Source organism: Delphinapterus leucas, chromosome 8 (genome assembly GCF_059928025.1).
Source record: "Delphinapterus leucas isolate spDelLeu-1000000601 "Yukka" chromosome 8, BTC_Dleu_Yukka2, whole genome shotgun sequence".
Taxonomy (NCBI): domain Eukaryota; kingdom Metazoa; phylum Chordata; class Mammalia; order Artiodactyla; family Monodontidae; genus Delphinapterus; species Delphinapterus leucas.
The window spans coordinates 35,271,705-35,297,595 of NC_143136.1; the positions used below are offsets into that span (position 1 = coordinate 35,271,705).

The window sequence follows — 25,891 nt, forward strand, 5'->3', positions numbered from 1 at the left end:
GGAGTAGTGAGTGGGGTCATGGTGAGGAGCCCCTAGCCTGTAGGGGGCAGTAGGAGGCTCACCTGCCTTTGCTGGAAGGGAGGAAACTCCAAGATGGAGGGTGAGACGGCAGAGAAAGGGGAGGTGGGGGAGGGCTTCGAGTCGGGGAGCTGGGAGACTCCTGACCCACTTCCAATTTCCTGGCACTGCTTCAAGAGAAAATAAACACCGACCGGGTCCAGGAAGACTTTTGGCCCCTTTTTTACAGAAGGCATGCTTTGACCGATGTCCCTTTCCTTTTTGAAAGCAAAGCAGCCTAAAAATATTATCCCCTCCAGCCCCCATTACCCCAGCACACACCGTAACCCTCTGGCTTGTTACCATCTTCTGTTTTCTTTAGGAGTGCTTTTAATTAGATGTTAAATTGACAATAGCACCTAACAATTTTTACAGCTCTATTCTGGAATCCTTTCTCCGCCAGCATATGGAAAAACTATCAAGTATTACTCTCCTTCCTCAATGTTTTTTGAATTTAATGTTTTATTGCTCATTTAAAGCCGTCAACATCAACTTGGCCATGCACACACACAGTTTTGTGGTGAGAAGCTAGACTAGTTTGCACACAAAGCAATTAAACCTGGCAGCTATGATTCGAAAGGATGAATATTTTCCAGTTGTGGTAGGGGCCAATCATATAGGAAAGAAACCAGCTGTTTCATGTTAGTTCCTGATGTTGACTTTTCACATAGACGCTCATGTTGCAAAATTTATTTTCTGTGAAGACATACTGTGAGGGCATTGTGTCATCTTTGTTCCCCTCTTAAATCCCCAGTTCTTTCTGGAAAAATGAGAAGGAGTCATGTAATGGTCATTTGGCCCTGTGTAACTGTGTCCTGGTTAAGTGCCAACTCTGATATTATAATTTAGCTCCTTAATGGTTTTCTTCAGTAACATATTGAGCAAAATATTCTTCACAGCCAGATTGGGAAGGACAAGAATTTCCTTCATTTCACTCAGATATCCGCTCACTCAGTACTGAGCATATGCAAACAAGGGCTTTCTCCCAACCTCACACAATCATCATTCCCGTGAATTCCAGTGGGATCTGGGGGGAGCTTAGTCACGCAGGATTCACCTCCTGAAGTTGGTGCTTTGGTAGCAAAGTGAAGGTGGAGAATTTTTTTACCAAGGGTGTCTATATTTCTAAACTACACACACCGCCTATTGAGTGCTTAGGTGAGAGAATGGGGTGGCCCCGAGGAAAGGGGGCAGAACCTACAGGGGGATGTATGCCGCCTCCCTGTTGCCTGTGCACCAGATGAGTCAACATCTGCCTCAGAACCAGCACTCTTTCTGGAAATCCCCAGAGGACTCCACATCCTCCAAATCTGGATACACTTTACGATGTTACCCCGAGGTTTCCGTTCTATTCAATGAATAGGGCTGTATTCAAAATTCTCTCTAGTGCCTAGAGTTTGTGATTTCACCCCCACTAGGAAAGCTTCATTTTTTAAGCATTTAAGCTGCCTCCTTCGGTTCCGTGACCCCTATTTCTCAAGAGCAGCACAATCCCTAAAATCCATCCTTTGCTCCTCAGAAAATCAGAGAGAGGCTTAATTCAAGCACATCACGCTGTTGCCTGGACTGCAGGCTTAATTGGAACAGAGGCGAAGTTTTTCCCTCTGGCATAAATGCATGTAAATGGTTGATAAAAAATAGTTTTATTTTTAAGTTAGCATTTATGTAATTGTTTTGGGATCGTTTTAATGAAGGGTTAGGTCAGAAAACAAGTGGTGGTGTTTTCTCATTTTGCAGCAATAGAAAATAGTTGATCTAAATTTTTTCTTCTTCAGTTTGGAGGAAAAGTTCCACTCTGTCAGGTAGGTGACTTTTAAACAGCCGTATTGCTTGGCAGGGCTCATTCAGAAGTGATCCTTCCCATCAGTTTAAAACACAAAACGAATTACAAGGAGAGACAAGATACACAGCTTCCCTGGGTGCTGACCTTCCTGGCCTCACACTTCCAGCTCTTGAGGAGTAAAGCACTCAAAGAATCTGTTCTAAATCTCAAGATGTCTCGTGAGCCATGTGATGTTCATTTTACTAAGGAAATAAAATAAAATAAAAAATAAAAGTATTCAGAGCAGCTGGAGGAGAGAGGTAATTTGAGGTCATTGCTACACTTTGTCAATTAGTGCGTGAGTCACTCAGTTGGAAGGTATCATACAGAGGCCTCAGAGGAAGAGTTTATTCTAAAATGCCACACAAAAGGACAAGACAGTGGTCTTCTGCGAGCAGCTCACTAATGCCTCCAGACAGAGGCTGGCAAGCTACGACCCCCATGAGCCAGAGACGGCCCACGGCCTCTCCGCGTGGCCTCTGACTGCTTCCACGCCACCACAGCAGGCCTGAGTAGGTGCACTCAGCCCTCACCACCCGTAAAGCTCAAGATTTTTACTAGCTGGCCCTTTACAGGTGAAGTGGGCTGACTGGCTCTCGAGAACAGGCCTGGATGTCGAGTGTGCTTTTATAGATTAGGGTAGCTTAAGGATAAATTGTGAAAGTCATATAACTGTAAAATTTAAAAACCAATGATGACGATGATGATAATAACACCTTTTATCTGTATAGCATCTCTACCTTCTCCGAGTACTTTCAAACGTATTCTCGGAGTTTGCTTTGAACAATTAGTGAGGTTATAATCTGATCAAACAGAGAAGTGTTCCACGAAGGTTGAGATGGTGTGACGGGGTGGAGGGTAAATGACTCCTCACTGAATAACTGAAGGAGAGGCTTTCTTTCAAGTCCCTGGTGTCTATGCAGTCTTGGAATCTCACATTATATGTAGCAGATGGTTTAAAGTTCAAGAATTTTAGATTAGGTTAGCGCTCGGCGTAATCCTTAGTTTTACGCAACTCTACAATTAGCAAAAAAGCACATCAGTGTCAAGGAAAGGACTTAGAATGGGAAGAATATGTGGAAGATGTGATCAAATTCTAGAATCACAGGACGCCAATATAGGGAACATGTTATGTGAGCCTGGGCATTGTGGAACATGTTATGTGAGCCTGGGCATTGTGGACACATGTGTTTTCTTTGTTCTATATTTTCTTCTTTAACACCATGTTTCCTCCCGGGAACCATGGCTCTTCAAGTCTCAGTTCATGGAGTTCAGGTGGGGCTCCCCCCCACCACTAACTCTGTGGTAGGCACATGACTCCGGCCTGGCTAGTGGGAAAACTCTGTCCCTCTAGCCACAGGGACTGGTTTATTGACAGATACATGACCCAACCCAGCCAATGGGAATTAGGCCTTTTGGACTTTTTGTTGGAACTACTGGAAACGAAGGCCTCTCTCAGATCACAGGGGCTAAAGATTATGTAAGCTTGGAGCTGCCAGCGTGTCATCTTGGCTGCTACATGGAGACAGTACCTAAGAATGAAGCCAAGAATAAGCAGAACCAGGAGATTGTGGGAGACACTGAAAGAGGAAAGGAGGCAGAGACAGAAAAATTGAATCCTGATAACATATTGGGCTTAGAACCAAATTTGCCCAAAGGAATCTCCTGGAATTTTCATGTACAAAGGTCAATAAGTCCTCTTTTCTCATTAACTAGTGTGATTTGAGTTTCTGTCACTTGAAAGTGAAAGCGTCCTGATGGATACACTGGTAACATTTTTCTGCTGATAATAACTTAACCTTTTTACTAAGAGGTATTTCATTCTAGTTGTGGACATGAGCAAAAGCACAGGGCTGAAAGAAATGTCTTCCATCAAAATCTGTTGCAGAGCAGGACAGGGCAGGACCAAAACCACACTGGTGTACCATTTCTTAATTCCAGTCTTAAAGATACCCAAGAATGGGGTTCTATCACTAAGCTTACGTAAGACGCTTCTCAGTTTTGTTAAGGGAGTTTTTCTTATTTTATGATGATATCAGGCTGGAAAGTATTTTCTTCTGAGTAGCATTCATGATGTTAACCTTCCAAAGATTTGTCAAAAATATCGTTTTTGATGTTTTGTTCTTTGTTGAGGTGGTGTTCTACATCATTCACAGACTTTTGGGCCAGCTTCAAACTCCAATGAATTATGTCTATCAGGTTTCCCTTTATTCCAACATTTTCTCTTCTTTTTTATTCCCAAGATATATGCATCTGTCTGCAGGGCTTAAGAAAATCTGCTGAAGTGTTGTTCTGTGATGTTTATGGATTAAATAAACAACATTTTCCATCTGACGTCTTTACCTATAGGAATAGCTGAAGTGCCATAAATTTATAGTTTCTAAGTCAAATTACTCACCAGTTGTGTAATTCAGCAAAGGCAGCTTTGATCTTCTTCACTGAACTATCCACTTCCTCCTTGATCATGACGCGATATCTAGTTAGAGACACGGTGCAGCGTTGCAAATCCTTCACCGATTTCTCAATATTTGGGCCTAAAATTAATGTCGAGAGAAAGCATGTTAAAGCGAGCACTTTATTTTTTTATTTTTGAGCTAAACAACAACAACAAAAGCAACTAACTCACCCCCTTCCAATAAAAAGAGAGAGATTTGTCTTTTGTTTTTCAATGGAAAGAAAAAGTTCCTTTAAGAGGATGTTTACAACCCAGACTGGGTGGTTGTGTGGCCCCTGGGACAGCTGGGATCTCACCAGTGGGCTCTCTGGATGGGCCATTTGGGGCACGTGTGTCTCCTCTGCCCTTTGGAAAGAGGCTCTGATCATTATGTTCTATTGCAAACTGTAGTTTCTTAGAATCTGATACGTCTAAAGACCATTTGTGCTGCTGGCTCTCTCGATAGACACCACTCTGCATAGTTTAAAGCCAGCAGGGCTTTTGGAAGAGGAAAATGACAGAGAGGTTGGGAGAGGTACAAATGGGCTAGAGAGAGGACAGAGCATCGCTGCCAGGTACCCTGGCTCTGGCCCCATCAGTCCTGAGCCAGGCCTGTAATTATAGCAGCAGCACTTAAAGCAGCTCTGTGGGTGCCAATCTTGCCTGATTTCCTGAAACTGTCACTAGGGTTTACAGACAGTGCAGAGCAAACAGGCAAATTGTACTTATCCCAACAAGGGCATGTTTCTTAGAAGAAAGAAATCTCTCTCAAGGAAAGTGAGAAGGTATAATCAAACCCAAGCCAAGGAAATCAGATGCAACTGAGGCTGAATGAGAAGAGTATTATTTAATCTTCTGGCAATCAGAAAGGAAGTGATTTAGCCCTTTTCATTTTTAATACCAGTTATGTGTAAAGTATATCAAAGCTCAAAAAGTGATAAAAATATAATGTGTCAAATATAAAACTCTCTTTCAGTGTATATCGTCTGCAAGTCCTAACACAGAACTGAATTTACGTGAGGAAGGTCATATCAGAAGAAGACACAGCAGCCTCTAAACTCATCTTCATTCAGTGCAAGTTCAGCACTTACAAGCTCACATATTGGGGAAACATTCAGCCTTCACATTGCTAAAAGAGCTCCTGCATTAACATTTGCTTTATAGGATGTAAGGGGAGAAAGTATTCGTGGTGCAAATTTATCCATGCCTACAAAGAGAAGAACGGCCACAGAGGGGCAGAAAAAGGGGATATAATTCCACTTAAACATTCCAGACCTTTAATTAACAATGAAGGAATCACATCTGGCTTTCAACCTATGTGGCTCACAGAAAGAAATGCAATTTCATGTGTATCTCTCTTCACTAAGCAGCAACTTTTGGAAAGTTCTGTCATTCGGGTACTCCTCTGTGTGTACAAAATATGTTGAATCATTTGTGCAAAAGAAATCACTTTACCTCTTTTCTTTGCCAACTCATCTGGCTTTATTTCAAGATGAGCTGCAGGGGCATTGGACTTAACAGGAGAAGTTTTTGCCTTAGGCTTGCTTGGGTTACAAGGCTGCTCAGCTGACCAGTGTAGGCCATCTGACCCCTCTGGTGTTCCATGTATAGGTTTGGGGTTCCCATCTAAGGATAGTTTCTGTTGCAGTGGTCTGTTGCCTTCTGTAAGAAAACACCAAATAATGACTGTGAAGTGATAAACTAAAAACACTGATGATAAAGTGATGGGGGATGCCGCGATTTTTGTTTTTGTTTACATGTTGGCAATAGTGCCTTTCACTGCAAACGGTCAAGAAACTGTTTTAATAGATGCCCCGGGAGATGAAAGGGTATACTGGAAAGAACCTTGTACTTGGAGTTACAAGACCTGGGTGGGTGTTTTGGCTCCAGTAATTACTTGCAGAGTGACCCCAGGCGAGCCATTTATCTCTGAGCCTTAGTTTCCTCACCCATAACCACCCAGGAAGGTCATTAGGAGCCTTACATGAGGTGAACAGTTTGTTTTCCCCCATTCAGTAAAGGCTTAGGCGTCTTTAAGTATGATTTCATATTGAGGCTATAAAAACATAGCCCTCCCACCTCCAAGTGCTATATCAATGTCTTGTGGTATTTTATTCAGAATTAATGAAGGCAGAAGAGTGACTGGAGATAGGGCAAGAATGTAGTGACAACAGGTTCTATGATCATTTCATCTAATTTATAGAAGGATTAAATCAGGAAACATCATCACAGTAACTCAACTATATTTAAAATCTAGGGAGTCAGATTCTCTCTGGAGCTTTAACAGATGTGGCAATAAATTAAGCAGCGCATTGCTTTCAGTGTCTTTTAAAGGTAGGTTCCTATTTAGTTATTGCTGGAGTGAATTAAATGGCACCTTAGTGGCCTGAAAAGGAAATGTATCACCATTAACATCTTGCCCACAACCAGAGAGAGCTTTGGGTGTGAGAAAAGGGGAAGCCGGCATGCTTTTGCAGGTCAGGTTCTTAGAGAAAGCTGGGTGTAGTGGAAAGAGTGCAGGTTTGGCACATTCTGATCTTCCCGATGTCTGGATGACCCTGTAGGAATGACTGCACTTCTCTGGCCAACTGCAGCTTATACCCAAACAGAGCACAACATCATCTCTGTGACACCCAGCCCCCTTTCAAATAGTCACCCTGCCTCACTTCTCTCTACTCCGTGGTGCCTTGTAAAAACTTAGTGCATTATACTCTAACACAAGGTTTCCATGTCTGTCCCTTCCTTGCAGAGGCTATCACACACTTGAAGGCAGGTGCTAAAATCATATTCGTTTTGAAGCTCCAGTACTTGTGTCTAGGTCAATGGCTATCTGTAGAATTGTGACCGAATTAAAGTACTCTTAAAATGATTTCATAGGAAAAAAACAAGAAACAAAGAATACCTTTCCTGACACTGTCACAAACATTACAGAGACTACACTTGGAAAGTACAAAAGAATACGATCTGGTCCTCGTCAGTCAATTTGATTTTAGACATTTGCCCATTTATGATGGATAAATTTGACTTCAGTTGAATCCATCATTTACTACCTATATATTAAAAAGGCACAGCATACGTTTTTATGGGCTGAATACTGAGTGCCCTTTAAAATTTATTTAAAGGGAAATTACAGCATCCAATGAAATGTTCAGCCCAGGTGGTGAACAAAGTAAATAAGTACTGAAAACATCATTTCCTCCAGTAACAAAACAGATTTAAATGGTAGTATACAATTTTATCTTTAGTTATAATAAAGTTTGGAACTTCCCTGTAGAGCAGTAGTTGTCAAACTTTAGTGTGCATGAGTTTTCCCCCTAGTACTTACTGCAAATGCAAATTCCCCAGCACCACCTCCAGAGATTTCGATTCAGAAGTAGATCCAGGATTCAACTTCCTAGGTATTTCTGTTGGGGTGGAGATGGGTGGTACCTAGGTAGTACCACCCGCCAGGAGAAACTCTACTGTGAAAGATGAAAAACTAATTTTTTTGGGGGGGGGAGGGACTGTGCCCCATGGCATGTGGGATCTTAGTTCCCTGACCAGGGATTGAAGCTGCGCCCCCCTGCAGTGGAAGCGTGCAGTCTTAACCACTGGACCATCAGGGAAGTCTCGAAAAACTAATTTTTTGATGAATCTATAAATGTTTTGTTAAAAGTAATTAAGTATAGGCTGGTTCCACCTCACTCCCTCTCTAAATCATAGCTGAGATTCAGGCCTGATGAAATTTTATAAATTGAGAATCTAAAATACAGTTCATTGTACATAGTATAGTAAATTATTGTTATTCTTGAAAATAAGGGGATTTCTATTATAGCCTAGTGGAAATAAAGACCTTAGAACAGAGGAAAATATTATTCTGTTGAATGCAAAAGCATTTTAAATGGAGGACAAGCATGCAAATGAGCTTGGGCTCATTAACCTAGAGCTGAAAATCTTTTGTTTGTGTATCAGAGAACTGATATGTGGGCTACTGGTTCATCATCCATCCAAAAACTATTTATTGAGAAATTTGAGTAGTAGTATCTTTTTAGGTCCTGAAAAGCTGTCTCATTAGTGAGGTCACTGAATGCTGGAAAGATCTGAATTCTCAAAGACTACTTGGATATATTTGCACACTGGCTGTACAGATCTGTCTCCAAATAAGTAAAACTCTAGGACTCTTTCAGATGAAAACTGGTGGAGAGTTATAGAACCATAATAGAAGTAGGTTCATCTTGACCACAAATCCAGATATTTCTAGCAACAGAATAACAAGAGTTCTTTCCTGGATACAGTGATTTTCCTCTAACATTATGGGCTAGAAGTACCATCAGTTTTCTACCTTTCTGGAAATCCACTTGTAGACTCCAATAGACTATAGTTGACTTGGAGTTGCTTCATATCGCTGTCCATTAAGGTAGCCATTAGCCACATGTGGCTACTGAACACTCGAAATATGGCTTGTCTGAATCAAGTTGGCTGTAAGTGTAAATTACACACTGAAATTTGAAGACTCAATACAAAAAGAGAAGAGTTAAAAATATTCCTTTGGGGCTTCCCTGCTGGCGCAGTGGTTGAGAATCTGCCTGCTAATGCAGGGGACACGGGTTCAAGCCCTGGTCTGGGAGGATCCCACATGCCACGGAGCAGCTAGGCCCGTGAGCCACAATTACTGAGCCTGCGCGTCTGGAGCCTGTGCTCCGCAACAAGAGAGGCCGCGATAGTGAGAGGCCCGCGCACCGCAATGAAGAGTGGCCCCTGCTTGCCACAACTAGAGAAGCCCTTGCACAGAAACGAAAACCAACACAGCAAAAATAAATAAATTAATTAATAAACTCCTACCCCCAACATCTTAACAACAACAAAAAAATTCCTTTGATAATTAAAAAAATATTGATCACATGTCAAAATGATTTGGGGTATGTTGTCAGATAAGATATATTACTCAATTTAATTCACCAGCTTCTTTTTACTTTTTTAATGTGTCTACTAGAAAATTTTAAATTACATATATAGCTCACATTACATTTCTATTGAAAAGCACTAATATACACCAAAAGAAGTACAAGATTGTTGGTCTCTCTAGACTAAGAGAGTATTGATTTTAGTGCAACCTTAAAATATCCTCTGCAATTTCTACATGAGAAAAGTAGAGACAGTGATGTATTATCTTGTTCATCGTTACATGCTTGGTGCCTTGTGAGTACATTATGAATACTGAATGGATGCATGAATGATTGAATCAGCATTACTTTGGTACTGTGCATGCCTGGGGCCTTTCCAATTATAGGGAGCCTAGTTTGATGTGAGTCTCTGGCTGTGTCTTTATCCTACAGTCATCAAATACTTGAACCAAAGTAGCTACATCTTGGAAAGAAAAGTTCTCTCTGGAAACATCCAATCTGCCCAGATTTCAATAAAAATTATATACATTTTAATTTAATCCTTGTCCATGTATTTAAAAAATTGCTCCTAGAAGCTTATGTGTTTCTGAATCTATTACCTAAGCCTTCCTTTTATTAAAAATACTTATCAAATCCCAATATTTATATAACTTCTTGAGTATGGTTCTGGTTTCTGATTCAATTTAACTCAACAGACCTGTGCCCACTCACTGTGTGCTTGCCTTGGCTAATTCACAGGAGTTAAATGGGACATAGTCTCTCTGCCCTTAACAACTAGTACATAAAATTGAAAAAGTAATATAAGACTCCAGCATGATAAATCTGAATTGACCTTTCCCCACTGTACTGTCCTGGCACCTTTGTTGAAAATCAATTGACTGTATATATGGTATTCTATTTCTGAACTCTATTCTATTCCACTGATCTAACTGTTTCTCCTCACCCCGATACCACACTACCTTATTTACTAATTACTATATAATGAGTCTTAATATCAGGTAATGAATGTCCTCCAACTTTGCTCTTCTTTTTCAAGACTGTTTCAAGATCTTAGGCCCTTTGCATTTCAATATGTGTATTTCTACAAAAAAAGTCTGATGAGATTTTGACTGGTTTGCATTGAATCTATAAATCAATTTAGAGATAACTGGTTTCTTAACAATCTTGCATCTTTTGATCACTGAACATGATATATCTTCCCATTTTTTTAGGTTTTCTTTAATTTGTCTCAGCATTGTTTTATAGTTTTTAGTGTCTTGTGCATCTTTAGTTAAATTTATTCCTAGGTATTTTAGACATGCAAAATGTCACTGTATATAATTTTTTTAAAATTTCATTTCCCAACTGCTGGTTGCTAGAATGCAGAAATACAAATTAACTTTTTATATATTTGAGCTTGTACCTAAAACACCTTGCTACTTTCCTTATTAGTTTTTTGTTTTGTAGCTTTCTTAAAATTTTCTACATGGGCAATAATGACATCTGTAAATGAAGTTTAATTTCTTCCTTTCCTATCTTTCCTTGTCTTATTGGACTGGTTAGGAATCCTGGTACAATGTAGAATAATCATCCTTGCATTGTTCTTGATCTTAGGAAAACTACATTCAATATTTTATTATCAAGTATTATATTAGCTGTATGGTATATTTTTCATATGTTTATCGGTAAATTCTCTTATATTCTGGGAGGTTTTATTTTGTCAAGTGATTTGAGATGATCATGCTGTTGTTTTCTTTGATTTTGTTAATGCAGTAAATTACACTGATTGGTTTTTAAATGCTAAATCAATGTTGCATTCCTGGAAAAAAGTACCCTAGTCATGGTGTATTATCTTGGGTTTAAATATTGCTTACTTCAGTTTGCTAATATTTTGTTGAGGATTTTGCTCTTTTACTCATGAGCAATATGGTTCCTAAATTTTTCTTGTAATGATTTTTGTCAGGCTCTGATAAGGTTATGCTGGTCTCATTAAAAGAGTTGAAAAGTGCTCCCTTCCTTCTATTTCTAAACTATTTCAGAAAATAAAAATATGTTTAAGATTGCTATTATTTCTTTCTAAAATGTTTTTAAGAGTTCACTGGTGAAGCAATCTGGGCCTGGAATTTTAATTACCAATTGCTTTGATTGGTTTCGGGCTATTCAAATGTTCTATTTCTTATGTACATTTTAGTAATTCGTATTTTTTAAGAAATTCGTCCATTTCACCTTTTGGCATAAAGTTGCTTATAATATCCTGTTTGTTGTTAGTCTTTAAATGAACGAGGGGTCAGGGTCAATTTCATTACCGATATCGGTAACTGGGTTATTGTATTTTCATTATGATGTAGTTCAAAATATTTTCTAGTATCTCTTGTGAATTTTTTTCTTTGACCAATGGATTATTTATTTATTTTTATTTATTTATTTTGGCCGCACCATGTAGCTTGCGGGATCTTAGTTCCCTGACCAGGGATTGAACCTGGGCCCTCAGCAATGAAAGCGGGAGTCCTAAGCAATGGACTGCCAGGGAATTCCTGACCAATGAATTATTTAGAAGGCTGATTAACTTCTGAATTTTTAGAAATTTTCTAGCTATCTTATTGCTATTAATTGTTAATTTACTTCTATTTTTGGTCAAAGGGCATACTCTAAAGATTTCAAAACTTAAATTTTGTTTTGAAACTTATTTTATGGTCCAGTGATTGGTCTATTTTGGTGAAAATGCCATGTGCTCTTGAAGTTGTTGGGTGTAGTGTACTACAAATGTCAATTAGGTCAAGTTGGTTGATAATATTGTTCAAATCTTTTACACTCTTACTGATTTTTAATATACTTGCTCTATCAGTTGCTAAGAAAATGGTGATAAAACCCATAACTATTGTGGATTTGTCTCTTTAGTTCTGTCAATTGCTGCTTCATGGGTCTGGAAGCTTTGTTGTTAGGTGCATGTAAAGTTAGGGTTGTTATGTCTTCTTAAGGAATTGATCAATTTATTATTATGAAAAGATCCTAATTATCTCTGGTAATATTCCTTGTATTGAAATCTTCTTTGGTGTTAATATAGCCTCACCAACTTTATTATGCTTACCTTTTGGATAGTATATCTTTTCCTTTCTCCTTTAACTTTAGGCCTGTCTCTCTTTCTATGTAAAGTGCATCTCTTGTAATCAGCATATAGTTGGGTCTTTCTATTTTATCCAGGCTGTCAATCTCTGCTTTTTAATTCGAATTTTTAGTCCATCTCCATTTAATGTAATTTTTGATATTATTGGGTTATGTTTACCATTTTGAGTTGTGTCTACTCTTTATCTCTTTGATCTTTTTCCTTACTTCTTTTAGGTGAATTTGTTTTCAAGTAATAGTCTTATCTTTTTTTGTGATACCTCTTCATTCTTTGTCTTTAGAGACTGTTCCAAGGATTACAGTATGTATCATTAATTTATTACAGTGTCCTTTGAATCAATATTATACTGCCTCATGTATAACGTAACAACCATACAATAGTATAATTCCACTTACCCACTCCTGTCAATTGTATATTTATAGTCATATATTTTACCTCTACATTTGTTGTAAACCTCACAATACATTGTTATTGTTTTTGCTTTACACAGTCAATTGTTTTTTAAAAAAAAATAAGAGAAAAAACTTTTCTTTTTATCCATATATTTACCATTTTCAGTATTTTTCATTTCTTCCAGCAGATCCAAATTACAATCTGGTATCATTTACTTTCAGCCTAAAGAATATCTTTCAGCTTGTTTCGTAGTGCAAGTCTGCTGGTGATGAATTCTTTCAGCTTTTGCTTATCTGAAATTATCTTAGCTTTACCGTCCTTTCTGAAGGATATTTTCACTAGATATACAATTCCGTATTGGCAGTTATTCCCATTACATTACAGATTTCATTCTAGAGTTTTCTGGAATTGTTTCCAATGAGAAGTCAACCTTTATTCTTTTTGTTGTTTCCTGTTTGCAATGTGTCTTTTTTTCCCCTGGCTGCTTTTAAGATTTTTGTCTTCACTTTTGACTTTCAGTAGTTTGACTAAGATATGCTTTGGTGTGATTTTCTATCATTTACTCTGCTTGGATTTTGCTGAGCTTTTTGGATATGTGGGTGGTTGTTTTATGCTGAGTTTGTAAAAACTGTGGCCATTGTTTCTTCATAAGCGCCCTCCCTCCATTCTCTTCTTTTTTTCTTCTGAGATTCCTATTGCATACCTGTGAGACTGCTTGATACTGTCCCTTAAGTCACCGAGGCTCTGCTTTTTGTTGCTATTTTTTCTTTTAATCTTTTTCTCTGTTCTTCAGTTTGTTTATTTTTATTTTTAATTAATTAATTAATTAATCTTAGTTCCCCGACCAGGGATCGAACCCATGCCCCATGCAGTGGAAGCGTGGAGTCTTAACCACTGGACCTCCAGGGAAGTCCCTGTTCTTCAGTTTGGATGATTTCTTCTGACCTGTCTTCAAGTTCACTGATCCTTTAGTCTTTATTGTCCAAACTGCTGCCAAAGGCATCTGATGACTTTCAAAAAAAATTCAGTTATTGTACTTTTTAGTTCTAGGATTTCCATTTTATTCTTTTTATCTCTCCTAAAATTCTCCTCTCTTCACCTTTTTTTGGTAAAATTTTAAAACATATTTATAATCCTTACCTGCTGATTCCAACATCTGGGTTGTCTATGGGTCTGCTTCTAATGACTAATATTTTCCTTCACTATAGGTTACATTTTCTTCTTCCCATGTCTAGTAATTTTTTAAACTGGATACTGAGTATTGTGGATGACACACTGAGAAACATTGGATTTTGTTATTTTCCTCTAAAGGGTTTTGTATTTTGTTCTAATAAGTCATTAAAATACCAGCATATCACTCTCTGCTCCCCCCACCCTGCCTTTTGCCTTGAAGGCAAATGTTAGGCATCTTATAAAACAAGCTGGAATGGAAGTAGGTAAGGGGATAGTAGACTGTTCCTTAAAATACCTTTATTTAATTACCCTGTTTTATACTTCTTTTCTTAAGTTTGCCCCCCATCCTATCTGCTGACTCCAAATGCAGAGTTTCCCCATTTTCTGACAGGCAGTCAGCCTCCTCCCTCCCAAAGCTCTCTCCCTCTGAATTCTGTGCTGCAGTTTCCCATACTCTGCTTCATCAGTCAATCCTCTTCCACCTACTTTCCTTCCTCTAGAAATTGAGGCCCTCTTTTCCCTTTTCTTCATTATTGTGGATTTCTATATTTAAAAATCCTTTACTATAATTCAGTGGGGCTTATGATGAAGAAGATATAAATTCATGCCTTTCTTTTTCTTAAAAAATTCTTGATATGCTTTGCCAAATTATTTTCCAGTCACTTGGACCCACTGACATTCAGCTGTAATGCATGCAATTGTTCTCACACTTAACTCTTGCCAATACTGAGAACTATCAATTTTCCAGTTACTAAATCTCACTATCAACTTACATATTGGACTTGTCCTTGACTTGATTTATTTTACAGAGCAAAACATGAACTGTGGTGGTTGTTTTTTGTTAACAGCACCAGAGAAAACAAATCTTCCTTTTGGGAGAAATACGTGAACTTAGATTCAAAGATTTTCATAATATATGTACAGCCATGTATGTGTTCAGATTTTGAAAGTTTCTGAAAACTCCTTTTTCTCTTTAGCTTTTACTTTTTAGTGAAAGCCTCATGTACTTAAAAGTAGACTGAAGGAAGTATACGCAGAATTCAAATCTAAATTTAAAGGATGTCTTAACTACAGAGTAGTTCGAAAACAATTATTTTAACCCATTGAGTTTAGATGATTTCATAGTCTCCTATACAAATGTAATTTCAGTAAATCACATCATTTGATGACAATTAACTTCGTATTGTAAAGTAGCTCTATCTAGAAAAAACTGATAAACAAAAAATAATTTTGTTGTTATAAAATAATGCCTAAAATTGTTAATATCTGTGTTACTTAAAGCATTACCATTCTCTTAAAAGTATCAATACTTAAGTGAATTCAATAGTGTTTTATAATAACCAATAATAAAGTAATTGGTAGTTCTTTAAACATTGATCTTAGTGTTCTTAAGCACTCACAAAAGAAAAAATGTAAATGGAAATTAAACGTCTTAAAAATGTTCCATCTTTCTACTAATCAGTTTTACAAATAAAAACAATGAGATTAGTGCAATCTTTCTGGACAGCAATATATTAAGCACTTAAAAAATATCCATACCCTTTGAGCCCAAAATTCCACTTCTAAGAAAATATGCCAAGGAAATAATCATAATTGTTCCTAAAGATTTATATACAAGAAATGTTTGCTACAGCATTGCTTATAAGAGCAAACAAATGGAAACAATGCACATGGACAACATTTTGGGAACAATTAAAATAAACATGGCAAATTGCAGCCATTAAGGTCATGTTTTTAAAGAACATACAATGATGAGGTAATGTTTATAATGTCATATTAAGTAAAAAGCAGAATACAAAAGTTCACCCGCTATGTAATATTTGTAAAAACAACCCCTATATATCTGTGCATTTAAAACATTCTGAAATGAAATTTTACAGTGTTTTTTTCTGAGAGGTAGGATATTTTTCCCCTTAAACCTTACTGCATTTTTCAACTCTCCAATTAATATAAATGCCTTTTAAAACCAGAAATACAAAATCCATAATTATCTTTAAAAAGCAGCACAGCAACTTAAACTTTTTAATTAACCTACACTTATCCACATATTTTATCACTAATAATTTAATACAACCATGAAAAAGGCTTGTTTGAGTTCCTATCATGTGCAGTTATTGTTCTAGACACCAAAAACACGACACTGGTAAAAGACACTTGTGGTTCCCATCTTTATAGAACTTGCAGTCTCATAGGAAGACATAAATCAAACCACCACACAAACAAATGTAGAATTACAGCTGTGTTAAGTGTTATGAAAGAAAAGTACACAGTATATGAAATCCTCAATTGGAGTATTTGACTTAGGGATATCAAGAATGAATTCTCCATGGAAGTAACAACTAAGCTCACCTGAAATTACATGAAAAACTAATCAGATGAAGAGGGCATTCCAGGCAGAGACAGTATTTGAGGCAGTTATCAAGTTATTGTCTCTCAACTCCAAATCCACTCTTCTTTGCCCTACTTTGTGATATTGGAGCTGGACCCTGTAAACAATTCTGTTTTGCCAAATGGCAGAATGTTAGCTTTGTCAGTAGAGGGCAACAAAGGGGTCGCACAAGGCGATGAAGACAGAAATACACTTCCCGTCTAGGTTCTGGTCCTTCATTATTATTATTATTCACCACAGGAGCCAGCAGCCATGCAGAGGAGCTCCAGCTGCACTCTCATGCCATGTTCCCTGGCTCCCCAGCCCTGATAGTGGCTTTGAGCAGTTCCAGTCTATCTACACCCTGTGGCAATGGTGGGCTTCTTCTACAGAACAGCTTGGGCCAGGCCCTATGCCAAGATTTCTTGCCACCGCGAGGCGGCATGCATGTTCCTCTGGGTAGCCACACACCTTGTTTGATGAGGTCAGTCTCAGTTTTAGACTAGGGGACTCTCCCAGTCCTAGTTCCTTTATTGTCCAGTCTTCCTGGAGATAGTAACTGCTCTCTTGACACGTCTACACCCCTGAGACTCCTTACTTACCCTTTTTAGTAGTTAGCCACCTCCTACAGTTTTAGTTAGCAGTTCTTCCTATTACATTCTTCCCATCCAAATAACCGGTGTGGCTTCTGTCTCCTGACTGTTATACACGGCCAGTACGTGGGACTAAGAGGACACCAGTACGGCTGAAGCAGAGAGCAAGAATGAACATGCTGTGGCATTGAGGCAGGAACGGGACACAGGGGCCAGAATATGCTGGGCTTGCAGGCGAGGGTAAGACTTTTAGTCTTTACCTTAAGAGTTCAAATATGTGTCATCTGAAAAGATTACAGGATAGAGAATGATTTAGAGGGGAACAGAGTGAATGCCAGGAGATGAATGAGAGGACACTTAGAGCAGCAGAGGCAAGAAAGGATGGTTTTGATGGGAAGGTAGAGGTAGAGACAGTGAGAAGTGGATGGATTCCAGGAATATTTGAAAAGGAGAATCAACAGAACTTGGTGATGAGGAAGATGTCATGACTGATGCCTGGATTTCTGGCTTGCAGGATGGATGGATGGTACACTAAGATCAGGAACAATAAAGAAAGCTAAGGCTGGGAAGGGAGATCAGGAGTTTGTTATGAGCATGTTGTTAAAGTGCTTTGAAATATCAAAGTGAAAATGTCAAGTAAGAGCCTGAGTTCAGAGAGTAGCCTCGACTGGGATGATGAGTTTGTGAGCCAGTGTACATAATTAAGGCTAGGGTATGGCTGAAATGATCTACAAAAAGAGTATAGCTCTATATGAGAAAGGATTTGGAACTAACCCAGCCTTGATGAGACTCAACAATTAACAGCCAGTAAGAGAAGACTTAGAGGTAAACTTGGTGGGAGCAATTTCCTTGGACTAATGGGGCTGTAAGCCATAGGAATAGGTTGATAAGTGAGAGAGAGGTAAAGGAATGGAGACCGTGAGTAAAGACAACTCTTTTAAGATGTTACAGAATAACGGTCCAGTGATGAAGCCCCAAGAAAACTCTTCACATTACAATTATTGTACACCTTAATTTGCATTTTTCATCATTCTTCTATCTCTACATGGCAGGCTAATTAACAGAAATTCAGAGGAACCAATAACTTTGGAACAGAGACCAAAACAGGTTTATTCAGAAGACATAATGTCAGTCAGTTCTGCCTTCTCGTAACTTCTTTACCGAATACAGATAGACTTAATTATTTCATTCACGTTCTATAAGACTTGATCAGCTCAGAGGGCATAAAAGCTGGAAACTTTCTAATTGGAAACCAATCTTTTAGTTTAATTTACATTCTCTTTACAAGGTCTCATACGTCATTAATACTTTTACAGGTTTATTTACATTAAAAGATAATAGATAACAAAGTCGCTGGATTAATAAGCTGTCAATGACACAAGGTAGGCATGTTAACTTGATTTGTTTTGCAGACTTATTTCTCTGAAAAACAGGCTTAATTCTCATAGCATTTTGATAGAACCATTTAGATCTTTGTTCAAAATTAAGAAAAAAAAAGGGAAGGCCTTTTATTCTTCGCAAGGAGTGCATTCCATTTAATTAAATCTATTTTTAACTGAAAACTGCCGTAACAAGGTTTGAGTGGGAAGTTACGAAGGTATCAGCTATTCAGAGATGAGTAGGTTTGTGGTTTTGCTGTAAGGATGTAGCAAAAGTAGTTTTCAAATGAGAAAGAGAAGGGAGAGGGCTCTGGATTTCACTGTACCCAGGTAACAGAAAAACACCCGAGGGGTTTTAATATCCTGTGTCCTCATGTCGACACATCCTATGTCTGTCTCCATCTCTTTCTGCTTTATCACACACACAGAAAGGAAGCAGAGGCCTAAGCCACTGAAAACACAACGTAAGGCCACCCCTAATACTACCTGAACAGTTCAGACACAGTGCTGCTGGAAGCTGATGTTGAGACTGAACAACACACAACTACAGACAAGAGTTAACACCAAGGATCTGATGCCAAAATAATAGAGTGAGAATAATGATAAATGGGCTCTAAAATATAAGCTTCAAAACGCCTGTTCACATGACAGTACTTAATGTCAGCTATATATACGAATAAAGTACTATATCTTTAATTAAAAACCAATGGTTATAACTCTACAAGGGCTTCACCTAAAATAATCCTTAATTAAAGTTTAAATAAAACATTGGCTGTTCAGACCAAGATAGCCTGATGTGACAGAATGTGAACAGGGGCATCCTCAGCCTTAATGTCTCAGCATCCATATCTCCTCTTCATTCACTCATGTCACGTATGGCCTTATCTGAAGTTGCTACCCACACTTCCCTTCCTGCCCCAGTCTCTCTCCTACTTGCTGGCTTCACAACATTTACTATAATCTATAATCATTCAGCTGTATTCTGCTTTACTATGCATCTCTCCAAGAGGGCAAAACCTTTTTAATTTTGTTTACTTCTTCTAGAAGAATTCCTGGCTCATGTTAGATGCTTAAAACATTTCCTGGATAGATAAAGAAATGATTTGAGGGTTTACTTTGTGCCAGATGCTGTGCTGATCACTTTATGTATCTCATTTACTGCTCACCACAATCTTGTAAAGTAGAATATTTTGCAAGTGAAGATAAAAACACAGAGCGGTTAGCTTGTCCTGGGTCACACACCTAGTAAGAGACAAGGCCAATATTTGAATCCAAACATGTTTAATGCTAAAGCCCTGGTTCTTAGCTACGATATTATGTTGCTTCCATCTGAGAGCTGGCACAGCTGAAATCCTGGAATATACACGTTTGGCTTTTCTATTAAAGTTCTCGGCAAGCTGCTTTCTTCTTGTTGATCTTTTCTAATCCTCTGGTCCAATATAGGGTTTAGAAAAGCAGGGGAAATAATCTTGTAGCTAGGGCCAACAACAGCATTAAAAAATCTGCCTGGAAATCCTATAGGGAACCTCACACCATAAAAATATTGTAAAACAGTCTGTTGTTGTTGTTGCTTTTTAATAAGAAGCACAAATGAAGGACAAGCGGCCAACATTCTAAAATAACAGGACCCTTTCTCTCACATTTGGTTCAGTTCACCTAGAGAATGAGAAAGCAGTTCTGTGCCAGAGGCATGCCAAACACAGAATCTGCACTGCAAAGGTAAAATGATGGAGCTGCTCCTGTCCTCCAATACAGGGCAGGCTGCGAAGTCTGGTTTGTGGAGGTCAGTGAACACTGCATGGGGCCTTCTGTTCGAGACAAGTAACAGGTAACAGAAGAGCTGGCTTCCCAGGACGCTTGACAAGATGAGAGGATATAAAGGAAGCCTGCTGGGAAGAGAAGCTGAAGACAAGGAAAGCCCCGCCCCCAAGTTTATCTCAATGGAGCCAGTTGGTGGCCCATAATCCTGCTCCTTTCCTATTGGATGGGAATTGTGTCCAGAGGGAGAAAGACAACACAGGAATCTGAATTCCTGTTCTGGCCCCAACGGCGATAAGCGCCTATACATTTCAGCAATCTGAGCCCTAAGAAAAGTAGTGCAGGAGCAACATTTAAGAGAACTGAACCCTAAGGGTATAATGTGCTTTAGTCATTTAGATGGAGCCTTAGAAATAAAAGTGATCCTTGGCATTACATTTGGTAAAACTAAATCTTGATCTACTCCTTGTCTGAGTTTGTACTTGGACGCAGATGATCTTGATTGGATTATGTAAAAGATCTAATTTGAGCTGTTATTAAAAATGCTGAAATACAGAAAAAACTACTCCAAGGCTTAAAAAAGTAATTTTGTACTAAGTTTAAATCAAACTCCCCAACTTCAAAGCTATATGCTGACATGCAGTGTTGTCCCACTCGACAGTACTATATTTACAGCCTGAAATGATGATGCTTTGGGTGGTTATGTTTCATGTGGGAAGTCACACTAACACCCTGGAACCACCTGCATATATCTTAAAGTTAACTTTTCTCCTACCAGAAAATGATCCTTTTAAAACTTTTAAAAAGAGAGATCTTGAATGTCAAGGTGTTATAAAAAGATAAAACATGCATTCCACATGTTCACAGCCTGCTGCCCAGCTGGGCATTCAGAACAGGCTTTCCTGAGGCAGTTTCATTATTGGAAAGCTTGATAAATGCTCCACCACTAGCAGACTGGAGATTTCTTTTACGCTCATACTTCGAACTCACTCAAGTACAGAATACCATTATCTAGCTTTGTTATGATTACTTTTTCCTAATTTTTCAATTATACACCTTTTAGGAGTAAGGGAGCCTGCGGTTTTAGCAATAACTCTCTAACATGTGCATAAAATTGCATCGATTTGAGTCAGGCTTTTGCTAACCAAAGAGAGTTACCCCCGGGTGTGGGTCTTCTCAGTTTCTCGACCCAAGGGCCTTGGTTTCCTCAGCTATAAAGTGAGGGGAGTAAGGAATCGTTCCCATCCTTTTCAGTTCCAAAGGTCTACTCAAAATGGGGTGCGGAATGCCCGAGACCCAACACTCATCTGTGAAATATCTAGCAGAGGCCTCAGGACTTCTGATAGACTGAATAAGCATTTCAGAGTCATTTGACAGTTTTGGTATCAACTTCCCGATGAACCTTCATTATCTTTGGGAAGGAAAACTTAACTAGTTATAAACTCATTTTAAAATTTATGATCACAATAAGTGAGCTGCTTATGAATGGTCAACCAGGAGGATTCCCTTCCTTTTGCAAAAACATCTAATAACCTTCCATTATCATCATTGTATTCTTTAACAGAAAAATTTACATGAGTGATAGATTTGTATTATTAATTACTAACAAATAATACTGACATACCTCAATGCCTTCATGCTAAGCTTATAAAACCGAAGGGATACTGGGATGGCTCTTTGTGCAATAAAGTATTCTTCGCCAAAAGTTTCATGATAGGGTTCACAAAAGCCCCCTGGTACAGAGAACTCGTCGGATGGGTACTTAACTTTCAAGGCAGCTATCCACCGTGAAGTGAAGCGATTCAATACTGCATTTGCTCTAATGTCATATACTTGATAGAGTTACTGAAATTGCTTTAGGAAGAAGGTATAAATTATAAGTAAATGAACAACTATATGTGCTGCGCTTTTAGTGTATGATTGATATCACAACAGCAGCTTGAGTAATTAGCTTTTGAAATAATTGGTGTGAAGGCAAATCACAAGCAAAGTTGGGAATGTGCCACTCGATTATTTAATTTCTTTCTCCTGCCCTGACTATAAATCAAAACACTCTCAAAATTGTAGGCAGAGGAAAAGCTGAATGAAAAGATTACTGGAAAATCCAGATTCTAAATAGAAGTAGGTGATTTTCGTTGTTTGTTTTTAAGAAATCCTTGTGTAGTAAGGATTATCTGAATTATAGCACTATTAATAGTGTTGTTAGGTAATGTGTGTATGGAAGAAAATTAGAGCTTTGTGAACAATTTAAAAACTTCCTAGTGTGTTATTTAATGCTTCCTCATGGTATCCCTGATTCAATACTGGTTACTATGTGATTTTCTGTTTGCCCTTGTCTTTTCTGCTAGACTAAACTCTTCTCACGTAGGGCCCCTGTCTTATTCATCCCTGGTTTATCTTAGGAGGCATTTTGAAAAACAGGGCACTTTTAAAATTTATCTAAATGATTGCGTATGGGTGGGTGTTGGGGGCAGGATGCTAAATGACTCACAATCACAGGAATCCCACACAATGAAGAACTGCCCTGTAACCTGAACTTTCTCACATCCTCCTAGACACATGACATGTAAACCCAAGTATTTTTTGTACAGTTTTCCTATGGACTTCCAAGGTTTACTTGGATTTCTAGGGTTCAACTACTGTGGAAATTAAGAGAAAATTGTACTCTTTGGTGTTCAGAACTTTACCAAGAGTTTTTCACCATTTGGAAAATCCCGTGGCCAATCACATGGGCAGTCACATTATTTGAGTTGACAATCAGCACTTGTCAGTCTGTATTCGTAGCAGCTGCGTTCACAGTGATCCCATGTCTACATAAAAATATACTTATTCAGTTCTTACTTCACATATCACATATAAATAAACAGTGTTCACGTTACCCAGTTGAGTACTGTCTCCCTTCTTTTAAGTGCAAAGTGATTCATTATAATTGGGTGTGAACATCTGGCCATTTTATTAGGCCTTCTATTTTAGTTGTTCTTGAACTTCTTATGTTTTTATATTATTGACATTTTGTTTCTAGGTAGAGTATATTATCTATGAATTTTATTTTAGTATTTGATATAAAAATAGAGCATCGGGTCAGACAGTATTGAAGACCACTGATCCAGTAGATTCCTGTACAGCTGCCTTATGTTGCAGAAAAGAAATGGGACACTGGAGATGAAATGATGCCCCCAAGGTCATACAGTTGATTAAGTAGCCTTTTGTTGAGTAATGAATGTATAGCTATAGCACAAGTAATTAACATTCCAGATTCTAACACCCTGGGATATATATTCTATCACATAATACAAAATACCAGGAGTTAAAATAACTTGGCCTACCCTTTAATAACATTTCCTTTGGTCACCAATTATCCCTCCCTTATCCCAGCAAAAGTGTCTTCAAAGAAAATTTCTTTAAACTGGAATTTCCTTTTTCCTGATGATCCCAATACAGACTAGAACTATATTTTTTAGTTTAAAAAACCCTCTGACTTAGTGCAGGGCTAGATTGCACACTTCTTCTCTAGCCTTGTCACCTTCCTCCCCGCCTCCACCATCCTGCGAGAAGACCGCTTGAATCTGTGGACACCATAAAAGAACAATCTTTCCCTTCCAACAACATCAACAGTAGCAATGACTGTCCCAGTGGGTCCCTTGGCATCCTTTTCTTCGATGTCTGCCTAAACAACTTTACTTAAGGATAACTGACCTGTGACCCCACGGAGTGCCTTTGAAGGTTCCTCGAGTATTGAGATCTTTTTCTCACGGGGGGCAAGGGCTGGTTTTTCACTGGCAGAATCAGTGGATGAGCTGTCCTTCTCACAGCCGTTGACATGGCCATTCTGTATCTCTGGCGGCGGTGGCTGCACAGGCCCTGCTTCGGGCCTCTCTGCCTTGTCTTTAGCATCTTTGTTGCCTTGATGCTGCTTGGACTTGCTTCTTTTTCTCTTATTGTTCTAGAATGAGAAACAAATGAGAAGCTCACACCCTTGAAATAGAAGGTGAACCCCAGAGACCAAAATAAGATATGTTACCCTTTTTTTGTTTTCTGGCTCTTCTAATAGAATGGGTGAAAACACCTATGTCTTTATTAACCACCCAAGTTAATGTAAATATCTTCTTTCCTACAATGAGCTGTATAAACTTTTACCTCGTAAGCATAGTAAACAAAAAGTTTTCTTTAAAAGGAAAAACGCAGCAGGAAATGGCTTCAATAGTTGACACATTATTTGAGCACATTGAGTTGCTACATATCTGAATGGCCATACAGTAGTCTTGTGATAACTGCCCTGGAAGAACCTGAATTCAGCTATTGTGCTATTGGAGAAGAGGTCTCATTTCTTAAAGAGATGATGGACGGCGGTGGGGGGTGGGCCGGGGGGGGATCAAGGAGGACACTAAGGTTCTGATCCTCTGGGGGGGAGGAGAGGCAGGGGGAGGCCTGGTACAAAAGAGGCAGGGAAGTCCCTCCGAAAGGAGGAAGTAGAGTCAGATCCCCAAAGTCCAGGTTGGATCTAGGAAAAGGCACCAACCAACCAGGAGATCCCTGGATTGCTGTCACTGTCCGGGAATCATTCCCATGAATACTTAAGCTGGAGTGGACAACTGCTACAAAGCAACGCCGAACCCACGTGGGTCCACCTGGATTCGCATTGTGCACCTGTATCTGGATCTCTCGGCTGCTACCTGAACGGCATTACAAGACTTCAGTTACATTTAGTTCAAAATAACGCAACCCTGCATTCTAGATAATTGAAAACTTTTAGACCTTGGTGCAAGCCTCAGCCAATGAGAACAGACATGGGGCCCATCAGGGCAGACCCTGTCCCGCCTGTTGCATCAGTGTCCCACCAGCTGAACATCAGCCCGGCTTTGTTCTTCAACACATTTGGAAAAAAAGATAAAAAGAAGGGCTTCCCTGGTGGCACAGTGGTTGACAGTCCGCCTGCCAATGCAGGGGACACAGGTCCGTGCCCCGGTCCGGGAAGATCCCACATGCCGCGGAGCAGCTGGGCCCGTGAGCCATGGCCGCTGAGCCTGCGCGTCCGGAGCCTGTGCTCCGCGACGGGAGAGGCCACAACAGTGAGAGGCCCGTGTACCGCAAAAAAAAAAAAAATTAATTAATTAATTAATTAAAAAGAAACAGTTTTCTCTTGATTCTCCTCCCCACTCTCCTTCTTTTCCTTTGAAACCACAGTCATGCCCCTGAGTAAGGGCTCCTCCAGGGGAGAGAAAGGCACTGACTGGGTGAAGGAAGGCCCAGGGGCACTTATTCCCACACAAGCCCTGCGTCTCCTGGGCTGGGGAGACAGTTTTCCCACTGAACCTCTAAGAGGGAGGCTTAGTAACGAGTTGGGTCTGCAGCTGCCGTCTGCTCTGTTTTTCACATCAGAGAAATTTCACACCCAAACCACACATCTGAAATTCCTCCAGGTAAGTATAAATACTGCCTTTCAATCACCTGCAAATTGTCTTCATCTCACATAGAAGCCTGGGAAGCTATGATTAAAGATAAGCAGAGATTGTCAAAGACGGTGGCATACAAAGATTAAAAATTTTTTTCATAATTCTTCCTATTCTCCATGAAGCTAGGAGGAGAAAAAGGAGGAACGGATCATTCTAGTAATTTCAGTAATCTCGGGATTTTATGAAAGCAATACTGCTTTCTTGTGTTTGTTTAAAACCTGTGCCACAGGCCTGCGATCTTCCCTCAGTGGGAAGGGTATATCCTGGGATTCCCAAAACACAAGGCTTCTCTGGGAATAGTGGGAATGGGTGGGGAAGTTACTTTGAAAAGAGAAGCAGACTTTTTGTGAAAGTCATGAAACAGGTTACAGGCCAAGAACAAGAAGGAAGCTGCGGGCTTCCCTGGTGGCGCAGTGGTTGAGAGTCCGCCTGCCGATGCAGGGGACACGGGTTCGTGCCCCGGTCCGGGAAGATC

The 25,891-nt window shown here is 39.2% G+C and overlaps 1 protein-coding gene across 3 annotated transcripts in view; it reads right to left on the bottom strand.

The window, feature by feature from the left end:
- The window catches only part of SPATS2L (spermatogenesis associated serine rich 2 like), a 165,291-nt gene that overhangs the window by 28,904 nt on the left and 110,496 nt on the right, over positions 1–25,891 (bottom strand). For 2 of the 3 annotated variants that reach the window (XM_022567357.3, XM_022567356.3), the window contains exons 6-8: positions 23,660–23,906; positions 5,769–5,975; positions 4,278–4,413 (exon numbers count right to left, since the gene is read on the bottom strand). In XM_022567357.3, coding sequence (XP_022423065.2) covers positions 4,278–4,413; positions 5,769–5,975; positions 23,660–23,906 — 590 coding nt within the window. The remainder of the gene's footprint in view (positions 1–4,277; positions 4,414–5,768; positions 5,976–23,659; positions 23,907–25,891) is intronic. The other variant, XM_022567361.3, reaches the window with a different exon arrangement.